Source organism: Pinus tabuliformis, chromosome 6 (genome assembly GCF_031772625.1).
Source record: "Pinus tabuliformis cultivar Carrire ecotype Pingquan chromosome 6, CPIR1, whole genome shotgun sequence".
NCBI lineage: Eukaryota > Viridiplantae > Streptophyta > Pinopsida > Pinales > Pinaceae > Pinus > Pinus tabuliformis.
The window spans coordinates 210,507,551-210,520,046 of record NC_142292.1 but is presented as its reverse complement, the minus strand read 5'-3'; the positions used below and the strand labels follow the sequence as shown (position 1 = coordinate 210,520,046).

The window sequence follows — 12,496 nt, the reverse complement described above, 5'->3', positions numbered from 1 at the left end:
AAGCTACACACTAGGAGCAGTCACCAATATGAAAGAAATGTGTGAGCAAACATTTTCCATTACAATGCATCAGCACCCACCTAGGTGGTCAACAGATAAATTGTCACAAGGGATCAGAGTGCACCAAGAATTATGCACCTAGATCATCAAAAGCTCCATCAATTTCATCCTATAGGCCTCTGAGATCTGCGATGAAAATCACTATGACACTGTGATGAAAATCGCAGGTATAAGGCCTCAGATAATATGAGGGGTAACAGAACCCATTCACACCAATAAGCTGTCACCTTGTGTATGGAAATAGAAAGTACTGCCCCATACAAACGACACAATTTCCCATAGTCACTAAATTATCATACCACCCTACATTATTAATGCAAGAACATATGATCTTAGTTACTGTCGATACAGGGATAACGCATGTTCATTTTATCATTATTTCTTTTGCAGAACATCACGTAATGCATCATTGTTCAATAATTGCTATAAAAAAATGATCACATTCCAATATCTAATGCATTTTGGAAAAGATAAGATCATATACGATCAAACCAAAACTGAGTTAAAAATGTATGCTCCTAATACCACTTTGTTAATTTAGGACTGTAGATATATCATTTAGATTATATTATGATACTACTCAATAGTGTTCAATAGTTAGTTATCAAGGAGATATAGCATGCTAGCAATTAAATGCTTTACGCCTTTGTAGCAATCACTTGCTTATATCAGGAAAACTCACTCACCGTTGGTATTTTTAGATAACCACTCGGAGCCAGATGTTCCTGCATAGAATAGAAATGGAAACATGTAAAAAAACATTTTTGTCTTTATTCTTCCCCATGTATTGGTAGCTATTAAAAATCAAACTTATACCCATATCTCAAAAGGTCAGAATGTTATGAAAGGAATGCAGAAGACACCAAGACCACATGAGTAATGAGTTTAAGAAGCACACCTGCACAAAATCAGAATATAGTTCGCCCTTAATTAAAGCATCGACAAGCGCACAGATAAATGATGTCTGAGAATGTATCAATAATCAGGGTTAAGTATACAGACTATACAGACTGACAGTAAGTGCAGTGGAAAATAAAGATGATCTTCTCATAGTCCATGCATATTACAATGATGCAAATGAAATCTGTATCCTTAAACTACCGTTTTCATTCATCTCAGGACTTTCTGAAAGCTCTGCATAGTATAAATTCAAATTAAACAAAAATTAAATTTACAATATTTATCAAGTTTTCCAACAAACCACGTAGGAACCATCACTAGCATATAAAAATATTTGAAAGAAAAACTACAAATTTTCCAGTGTAAGTCTTCAGTTGCTTGAAAATTTACAAGAGATTCCATAAACTCTGCAATTATTTCCTATGTAATCTCCCATTATTTTGTAACTCCCATCATTAAGTCTGAGGTATTGGATACCCATAAATAAAGCCATTGTTTAATATAACTGTCTTGACAGCATTTTACAAATCCTACATGGTAAAAGATCCACATAGCATTTGCTTATCCATAAAAACGGAAAACTCCTCGTTGAATCTCCTAGCAAACTCATCCTCGTCAACTGTAGCTGGAGCAGCCATCACCATCTTAACCACCTTTTCTTTCCCTCCTTTCTTCTTATGTGGACACTTGCTCGCATAATGACCATACTCTTCACATGCAAAGCATTTCACTTTGCTCAAGTCCTTGATGATGAACTTCTCTTTGCCCTTCTTCAATTTACTAGCAAGGGCAACATTCTCTGCATCAATCTTCTGCTGAAGATCCTCATCCCAAATTTCCTACTAGATGAAATCATCCCACAACCTGTTCCAATCTGGAAGTTTCTCCCGTGAGACTACTCCCTTGATGAATGGCTTCAACTGCTCTAAGAAGCCATTTATCACAGTCCTCACCAACTTTGATTCCTCCACATTGTCCCCTATAGCTACAAGCTCATCATGAACTTGTGAAATCCTTGTGAGATACGAAGTCATGTTCTCCAAACCCATCTTGATGTCCCTATGCTTCTCTCTTAATACCATCTTCTGATTTCCGTCCTTGTTCTGAAACAACACTTTGAGAGCTTACCACATGTGCCATGCAATGTCTTTTCTAGTAAGGTGATGTATCAAGTGATCCTTGACTCCATCAAGAATGATCAACTTGGCCTTTGCATCAGCTAGATTATACAAAGCCAAAGTGGCCGCATCAATTGGTGCCTTGATCTGGGTGTTGGCATAGTCCCACAGATCATCCACCAACAGCACTAGCTTGACTCTTTCCTTCCACAAACTATAGTTGGAAATCCCTACCAACTAGTGCTCAAATCTCAAGCCAGAAATCATTTTGACCAGCTGGCTTCCTTCAACAACAAGACAACTCAGCTCCCTCTTAGAGTTGCCACCTGCGCACATTTCTGACCCAACTACTCTTCAAAGTAGCTCTAATATAGTTTTGGAATTCCATGCACCCTAGGTTTGGTCTATACTTTAGATAGAAAACATAAACACACTGAAATGCCTAAGTTTAAAAACTTTTGCAAGGTGGAATACACTAGCAATTAGATCAATATATAGTACACAATAATTATGCCCAAGACTTGTTTCTTATTTGTCCACTAATGATCTGGGAGAATCTCAGAATGGCCAAAAATTCAAAGTCTTCGGATTCGGGCAAAACCAACGCCATTGTTTAGAGCTCGAAAAACTGAATCCAATGCAACTTGAACAGGTGAAAAAGGAGTCAGTATGTGAAAGATATTGCAATTTGAAGTTCAAGGGAAACAGACAAAAAGTCAAAGTCAAGTAAACACTGACGTGGTAGCATGATATGTGGCAGGTTAACTAGACAGTTTGACTGTTGACTGGGCATGACATGGCAGAATAGGTGGCATTGATTGGGTTGACTCAATGGCGTTGACAGGGCATTAGGTGGTCCAATGGGGTTGTGCCACGAGGACCAACCCTATGGCGCCTTAGGTGGTCCAATGGGGTTGTGCTACATGGACCAACCCTGTGGCGCCATCTTGCACCCCTAAGAAAGTCAAAATTTTGGTTCGATGAACCGGCACCAATGGGATTTGAACCCATAACCTTTGGCTGAACAACATAGCAGCTTCACCGTTAAGCCACAAATGTGGCTTACTAAATTATGGTGGCAATTTTATATTTATGGTCATTTTATTATGATGGCAGTGTTACCCACCATTTTGTGGGTAATATCCCGAGGAGAAAAATTTTCTCCAAGATGGTCCTCAGTTGGCAGCCACCATCCACAAGCTAGCTCATTGTGCCATTTCTCCGCCACTTGAGCCAACCATGTGGTCCCTCGCCCATCTGCCATGATTGTATGTTTGAAGATGGGCCTCCCGAACCTAAAGGTATGCCTTGTCATTTGAAAATTGAGTATTGTAGTTTGCTTATCATGGACACTTTTGGGCATGGATTAATGGGGGGATTCAGCAGAAAGAATGGGCTAGGCATGTGCTCTTGTCCCCTAGACCCCTTTTAGGTATTAACCTTGGATTCTAGTCCCGTGGGATCTATTTTACTTACCATTTGGCTCTAGGGATGGTATTTCATGGGAAACTCCGATTTTGGATACGTGGTCCCACTCCCCTATCCGCTTATATTACGCTCTTTCCATTCATTATTACCCCATTCATCATTTCTCCCACCTGGGTTCACATTTCTCCACTAGGTCTACATAGTGTTAGTATGCCCCTTCCCCTTGCCCACACCTTGGGTCATGGCCTGGTATGAAGCCCAGAGGTTGATGCAGCTAAAAAGAAAGATAAAATCATATATGGCCACATTCAACAAGAAAGTGTACCACAAAATGCAAAAGATGGCCGAGAAAAACACATTTAGCACATGGGCAAAAGCCAATACATGAGCTCTACCCCATCATCATGGCCATCACCCTGGTTCCTACAGGTTCTATGAGCCTCCTTCATCATATACAAATCCATGATTGTCCCAAACCGTAGTGGGAAATTAACCGCCCCACCTTAAAAGGGGGATATTGTTGGGAACCACGATTGTAGTTAGAACAACACCTGCAGGTGTTAGTCAATGATCACATTTCCAGAGATAAGGATCCACAAGAGGCGATTAGTCCATGTCACGAAACACACGGGGAGCGTTGGTTTATCCAATGTCCAACAATCTCCCCCCCAACGCGAGCCGGGTGTGTATCGAACTCGTGACCTATGCTTTGATACCACTTGTTGGGAATCACGATTGTCATTAGACCAAAACCCGCAGGTGTTAGTCAACGATCGCATCACCAGAGATAAGGATCCACGAGAGGCGGTTAGTCCATGTCGCGAAACACACGGGGAATGGTGGTTTATCCAATGTATTCACTGCTATATATTATACATCATGCCTTACCCCTTGAGCTCTTAGGAATTGATCAAAGAAAATCATAAAAAGGCAAAAGGCATATAAAGAAAGGTGGAAAAATCAAGGCCGGGGCACCTCATTTACCACAATTGCTCCTTCCTATACATTATAAACCCAAGTGCGGGATCCCCTCTGATTAGCTACCCTTGTACCCCAACATGTGACCCAGGGTTGCCCCTTCTCATTCCCACTTCATTCACCCACCTACCACATGCCACCACCTTTTGAAGGATGCACCTTGACTATATTATCCCCTTTAGAAGTAGAAACCACCTAATAGGATTATTGGTTAACCCCATTTGGAGTTTAAGAGACATTGGCACATCCCGAAGCCTATTATGGAAGGGCAGGCCATTATGAAGTCCCCACCTGTGGTCCATGATTGGTAAGCTCATTTTCTCGATTTCTCTAATGACTTGTTGTACTGGAAGGCTAAGGGAGGTGTTGGATCTTATGCAAGATTGCAGATGGTCTCCATCTTGGGTTTGGTCTCCCTATACGGGGTCCTTATCCTCCAGAGGGCTACATTGGCACATGTAGGGTGTGCGTTGAGAGCCATAGGCCTCCACAACAACAGACAACACTCCATGGATCCCCACATCCATTCAAAGATTGCTTGTGGTTCAATTATTGGACGAAGAAGACGCACCTGATCCACCATGCCCAGCTGGCCCCAAATTTGCACCATACACTTGGCAAATGATCCAGGACTTGCACGACGATGTGGCATCACCTACACCATCATCCTAGCCCTTGCAAGAAATCTATGGGCATCTTCGATTTGTTAGGAGACCCACGAGGACACTTGTGTGCCCCCATGTCATTTGGAACACCACAGGTTATTACAAGGGGCCAAACCCTTGTCCACTGCTTTTTAGGGTCCTACTCTTTATTGTGGCACCCATGGACCTCATTAGGCCTCTTAGAGAGCCCTACAGATTATTATTTGACCTCTTGAGAGGCTTATTCTTTCACTTATGAGCTAGTTCGGTGGGCTTGGCACCAAAAGTTGAATTATTAGAACATTATTTTATTTTTGGGACTTATGTAGGCCAAGGAGGCTAATTCGAACTAGCAGAGCTAGTGGATTTGCATAGAGTTGTTGTTGTGACCAGGAAGAGGCCAACATGGCTTTGTGAAACTTTGCAAGATGAAGACAGGCATGCAGCTCCCCAGGGTACTTACAGGGAGAGAAAATGACCATAGAGGTTCTCGAGCTATATGGAACTGATGAGTTACATCATCGATTCTGAGCCTTCTAGTTATAAGGAGGTAGCATGCCAACAAGTTTCGATGGATGCCATGATGGAGGAGTATCAGTCCATCATGAAGAATGACATGTGGGAGATAGTTCTAGGACCATAGGGTAAGTTAGAACTTAGTAGTGACTTCCAAGTGTATCTATAAGATCAAGAATGTAGTAGATGGTAGCATCGAGAAGTACAAAACGAGGTTTGTGGTGGGAGGGCTCTCCCAGAAAGAGGGAGTGGACAATGAGAAAACCTTTGCTCCAGTCGCCAACTCCACTTCTATCAAAACTATTGTTTCTCTTGCTTCTATTATGGGTTGGAGGTTACATCAGATGGATGTAAAAAATGCATTCCTCAATGGTGTTGAAGAATGTAACTAGGTTCAGTCTTCATAAATTGTATTTGAGGCATAATGAAATGTATTTATCAAAAATATATATATATATATATATATATTATTATGACTTATTAAAGCATGGGTTTCATGCTTGGGTCATCATGTTTTAGGTCAAAGTCCCCATTGAGGACTTTTAGGATTTATATTGAGTCATTATAGTCATTGTCCATTTAAAGAGACCCTCCTTGGGCTTTTGAATAATATATATATAAAAAAAAAAAAAATTATTGAGTCAAATAAGGTATTTGTCAGCTCCACACCAAGACGACCTCAAGGAGATCAAGTTGACCTCAAACTGGGTAATTCGACCTCACCAGAAGCCTATATATACAAGCAATTCGAATTCATTTAGAGACATCTCACACAAGTTCGATATCTAAGAGGAGGACACAAAAAAAGTGCAAAATTTCAAGAGAGAAGAAGAAGTGCTAGAAGGATCAAGATCGAAGTTTTTGGGTCATCTCTCTCTCACACGTGTGGATTTTTTGGTCTACTACTTGAGGGTCGAAGTGCAGTTGTTGGATCAAAGTTTTGTTGTTGGGTTAACTGCTAGGTCGAAGTTGTTGTTGGGCTAACTGTTGGGTTGAAGTTCTTGTTGGGCCAACTGCTGGGTCGAAATTGTTGTTGGATCAAAGTTTTGTTGCTGCTATGTGAAGATATTTTTGAAAAGGTTATCATCTACAGAAAGAAGAAAAGGTTGACTTGGTGTGGAGGAAGTATGTTAAGAGTCTTGGATTATCTCAAGAAATTATTAAGGAAGAGTTGTTGACTAGGTTCCCCCAGATAGGAGTTTTGCCCTGGTTGTCCGCCTATATCTGGTGTCTGTGATCTTTGTGCTATTGTTTTGGTAATTGCTTGATGAACTAAAAGATAAGAGAAGAACATAAAGATAAGAAAGTCACAAGTAATTATCTATATAAAGAAAATCTTTCTTCTTTTCTGATTTTCTAACATGGTATCAAAGCTAAGGTGGAGAAGGGAAACAAGCAACTCAAAGATCTATTGAAAGAAGAATAAGGAGTTTTGAATAAGGGTCATCAAAAAGATCATATAAGAAGTCAAATCTATCATCTTCAAGGACAATGTCTAACTCAATGAAAAGAGAAAACAAGCTAGAAGAGGCATCTAATTATAGGGCTTGGAAGAAGAGGATAGACCTCATCCTCAAAAAGAATAAAGTTTTGGATCTAGTCAAAGGAAAGGTAAAGAAGCCTACTAATGAGTTAAGTGATGCAGAAAAGGCAAAGTTCAGGGAAACAAAAATATTGGCCATGACACTAATGGTGGATGGAATAAAGGATAACCTCATCTCCAATATATCTAACATAGACTCTGCTCAAGAGATATATGAGGCATTATCAAAATTATTCACTATCAAGAATCTTGGTCAAATAGCAAGTCTTAAAAATGAACTAAGATCTATAAAGATGACAAAGGAAGATTGTGAAAAATCGATTACCTGATTCCTACTGCAGCAACTGATGTTAATTCTTCTAATTGTTCATCCGATTAAACAATTTACTTGTTGTGTGTTACGGCAAATATCGAATTAAATACACTACAGCCTACACAAATAAAAAACTGCGGAAACTAAATACAACACACGAGAGAAATAATCATCACACGCATCTACACAGTCACTTTTGGACAAATGTCCCCGAAAAAACCCAGTGTGGGAAAACCAATGCAGCAACAGAGGGTTTGTATTATTAAGCAGTAGTTTTCTGAATACAATCTTTGGACGCCTTGTTGGCTATCCAATACAAAGAATACGACTGACAGAATATTAGTGAGAAATACCTCACATTATCACTGGCAATCCTGGCTGATCTAGCCATAGAATAGCTAGTCCCTTGCTTCCTCTACGCTGCCTCTGCGCAGTGACTACGTAGGCACAGCGTCACAGAGTCACTCTTTTTGCTGATCGATTTGCCTCTCTAAGTCTTCGATCCTGTCCTCCTGGTCTCACACCCCGACTTCCAGCTTCAGAACTCGACCTCTCCAGCAAAAATACGGATCTCCTCAAGGCTATGCGTCAGCCTACGTTGGCCAACGTAGCCTCTGCGTTGCCTTTCCCGGATCTCTCTCTGCCTCCTCTGCTGAGTATTCCTAGATCAGGAAAAATCTCCAACCGGAACTATCCCTACCCCTCACTGCAAGAAATCACTTCGAACTTCTCTCCAACAACTGTTGCGCTGCTCTCTTCAGAAATTTGATCTCTGATCTCTTACTCGATGTGTTTTACAAATGCCCATCAAGCCTCCTCTTCTAATCCTTCTATTGAGAACTAATGGCCCAGATTAGATTCTAATCAATGACTTAGATCATTTTGGCTTGATCCTCGTCTTCTTCTAGAAGTTTAACCCACAGTTAGATTAATATCCTTTAATTATTTTAATTCCCAAAGTTTAGACTTAGGCCTCCATTAAAAATAATTAATTATTTTAATAAAACTAATTTCGGGTGGAATTTCCCAAAACAAATTCTGGGTATTGTGGAATACATGTGTCCAAGCCTCCCTGCAAATTTTGAGGCTTAGAGTCTGTTGAACACTCCATGTCAACTACCCCATAGCTATACATCTTTTCGCGCATGGATTTCCATCATGTCTGAGCACTCAGATGATCCACAGATTCATCATTATCAGCTATATGTACACTGGAGTTTTGTAAACCCATTCTGCATTTTGTAATGTAAATGATCCTAGTAAGACAAATGTATGTAACAACTTAGGTAAATTTATTTTTCTGATGATGATTTCTATCCTAGGAGGATTTTAGTCTCACCGATTCGTGTATGTTTCTAAACACGGATGATCGGCATAGTTTTTCCCTCCAGCCTCACTCCAAATCTAGGGTGGGTTTTGTCGTCGGGATTTTAAATGAGTCCTAGTGTTATTTATCGAGTCTCTGTCAAAGTGATTTGGAAATAATTCTAACTATTTGCCTAGATTATTTTATTACAAGTCACTTAGTCTACTAGATCATATTTTGTGTCGCAGAAATGGGTAATTATTGAGGGTCTATAATGAACGGGTGTTCCCCCTTCATGGGTTAGAAATGTAATATTTCATGTAAAAAAATATTTAGTGCATGGTCCCTCATAGTTAGACACCATGGATAAATATTAGAGGGTTGGTAAAATTAAAATTCGCCTCATGAGTCAATTAATTAAAATTTATGGCTAAAATAAATTAAAATGCTAAAGCCGGTAAGTTAATTAATTTATGTCCTAGGAAAAATTAAATTCTCCAACATTTAAAATTCGTGGGTTTTAAAGTTGTTAATTTTTGGAGGTCCCCTGGGCCAAGAAAATATTGAAAATTTCAAGATATTTTGAACCCTTGGGCCATAGTAGTTAAGTCAAATTCAACTTTTTGCGGCAATTAACTCAAAATAATCATCTTTTGAGTTAATAAAAAGAAATTAAAGTGAAATTCGAATTTCCTCAAAAAGTAACTTTATTTCAACGATGATAATTAAAAGATCATTTGATCTTCATCAACGATTGAGATTGCTTTGAAGGGGATCAAGCCAACTAGCCGTTGGAGAATTTTTCTATAAATGAGAGGTCTCTCTCCATTATTTCGATCCGATTTTTGAATCGTCTACTTTCTCTAAGAAAGCTCTTGTAAATTTTTCCTGGTTAATAAAATGCAAAGACTTTGGGGTTTCAGATCGTTGTGTTCCTCTTTTATATTTATGTGGTAATATTGTTCTTAATACTTTGCTACTTTTATTTGCATTTACTGGTTAATAGCCTTTGAGGATTGATCTGTGTACAGGTATCTTGCACGGATTTCTGGGTTTTTTCGAATATCATTTTAATTTGATAGAAGTAGTAGGTATCTCTATTTCTTGATAGTTTTATGATCATTTTTTAAATCTCTATTAATCTAACAAGCAGATTTAAGTGTGCAAAAGTTATCATTCAAAATTTTGGCATTTGGGGAAGTCCTCAGCTAGACCAACTGACTCTCAGTTTACAGAATCTAAAAAAACCCACTATCTTTATAATTTCTAAAGTCATTTTATAGAACATTTTACTTGCAGGGTTTTTCTTGGGCTTGTGCCTCCTTAAAATTTCAAATTTATTTCTAAATATTGTGCAAAAATTTGTTTAAATCTGCCTAATAGAGGGCTTTGATCTGCAGATATGTTAGATCTGTAGAATATTATTGTAGATTTGTAACTATCGAATTTTTTATTCATTGAGGTTTTGGGTATTTCATATTTTTGTATATATATTCTTTGGGGTTTTTTCTATCTTTTGTTTGTGTAGGAACAGATCTGAAAATCGCAGGGGATTTTTGTGGATTTCGAAGAGAGATCTAAGCTCTGGACGGCATCTCCATTTTGTTTGCAGGTTGAAGATAAATTTCAAAATGATCGTGAGCAATCTTTTTTTAGGGCCTTGAGGCCCTGCGCTGGCCATCTCCAACCTCTTTCTCGGCCTCCCCTCTTTCACCAAAATTCTCTCACTAATTTTTCCTAAATTTTTTCTTAAAAAAATTTCCAAAAAATTTTAACGAAGTTTTTCACAAAAAAATTCTGAGTTGAGGATTTTCAGTGACTTGGGCAAGCCCATCTTCAAGTGTCTTCAAGCCCCTAGGGGCTGACTGGTGAACATCCTCTAAACCCTTACCTCTTTCATTGATCTAATTGAAAGCAAAATTAATACTAGCATAAAATTTTAGTTATCTGAAATTTAGCAGCAAATTAGTTTGCATCTTCCACTACATTACATTTCAGAAATATAATTACTTTCAGAAACTTTTACATGTTATTTTCTGAATATTATTTCACTTTTTTTCAATAATTTTCTAAATTTTTAGATCAAATATATCAATAGATCAGAAAGCATTAAACTCGGGAATTTTCTGAATTTAGCAACAAATTTAATTTACATTTTTATTGTTGTATAATTGCTTAAATAGAAGTTAGTTTCAGTAACTTTTGCAAACAAATTTTTGAAAATTGTTTTACTGCTGTTCGGTAGTTTATTTCTAAGTTTTTTAGATCAAATACATTAATAGATCAGAAATAATTAAACTCAAAAATTTTCTGAATTGTAGTTATCAATTTGTCATTTAAATTTTTTTGCTATTATACATAGAAATTTCTGAATATTGCATGGTTACAAGACTGTTGTTTTAGAATATATTGTTGGTTTTAACATTTGATGTAAGAGCAGATTACTAGACTGATATTTCATTAATGTGATCTGAGTTTAAAACATTTAGTTTAATTTCTGAAGTTCATTTGTTTTTACATGCTTATGCAAGTAGGACTAATCTAGTTTTACTTATGCATCTAATGACCTTGATTGAGTATTTCATACAAATGAATTTTTTAATTTAAAGGTGTTTTATTCTAGCATTTTACATTTCAGTCCATTGTGCATTTTAGTAATTATTTGTGCAGATTTTACGTTTTGCAGTGCTAGTATAAGTACATGCTTTGACATTTAGATCACCACCTTTCTGAGCCTTAAGTTAAGTAACATTTAAGACATATTTCAGAAATAACTTTAGGCTCTCATTTAACTAAAATTAACCAAGTCCCTGCATTTCACATATTTTTAAGTTTTGCATTTGCATATGAGACAGTCAAGCCTTTTCAGCAACAGTTTCTCATCCTTTACTTGAACCTTATTTTATTCGCAAGATAGTTGACTCCACAAGGCACTGGTATCACTTTATTCAAATCATTTTGAATCCTTAAAATCTTATGCAATCTAAAACAAGTATTGGTTGCTTAGTTGTGTCTCTTGGGTTGGTTGGTTCCCAACTAATCTTTCCTTTTTCCGTAGCGTCTACCCCCCTTAGTCTGCTATTGGAAGATAACTCAAACAATGTGATTGGGGTTAAGTGTGATAGCCCCCGATCTGAATCGTTGTCGCGGTGCCTACACATTCTATGCAACCATTTTTTGGCGTCGTTGTCGAGGACAAAGTTTTTATGTCCTTGGTCCTCACGGCATTTTTCTAATCATCTAATCTTTCATCATTTCTTATCCCATCAATGCCATGTTTTCTAGCGCCATTTCATCTCTTCATCTTTTCATCGCCTTATCTTTTTCCTCTCACTAATCCTTTCATCTTCTCTATATGCACCTTTAGCACCTAGACATTTCGGTTGGTTTCTTGTTTGGGTGGTAACTCCACTTATTCATCCATTATTTCTCAGACAAGAAGCCCCCCTGATATCCATCTACTTCTTCCTAACTAACCTTTCGGTTTTGCCTTTTAGATCTTGGAGATAATTTCATGTTCAAGTGGCGACTCCATTTCTTTCATTTCTTACAAGAATCTCTGCTAGAAGCTCGCTTCTTGTGGATCTCTTGTTTTTCTTGAGCAAGGATCTCTCTCTTTAGCATCCATTTGGCCCCTCTTTTTCCCATTAAGCAAGTCATCATGGATGACTTGTTTGCTCCTTGTAACTT

The 12,496-nt window shown here is 38.1% G+C and overlaps 1 protein-coding gene across 1 annotated transcript in view; it reads right to left on the bottom strand.

Annotated features, from left to right (window-relative positions):
* Positions 1–12,496, bottom strand: part of LOC149258199 (alpha/beta-Hydrolases superfamily protein) — a 344,546-nt gene that overhangs the window by 109,292 nt on the left and 222,758 nt on the right. Inside the window, exons 8-9 of the mRNA XM_089414890.1 lie at positions 959–1,024; positions 747–785 (exon numbers count right to left, since the gene is read on the bottom strand). Coding sequence (XP_089271016.1) covers positions 747–785; positions 959–1,024 — 105 coding nt within the window. The remainder of the gene's footprint in view (positions 1–746; positions 786–958; positions 1,025–12,496) is intronic.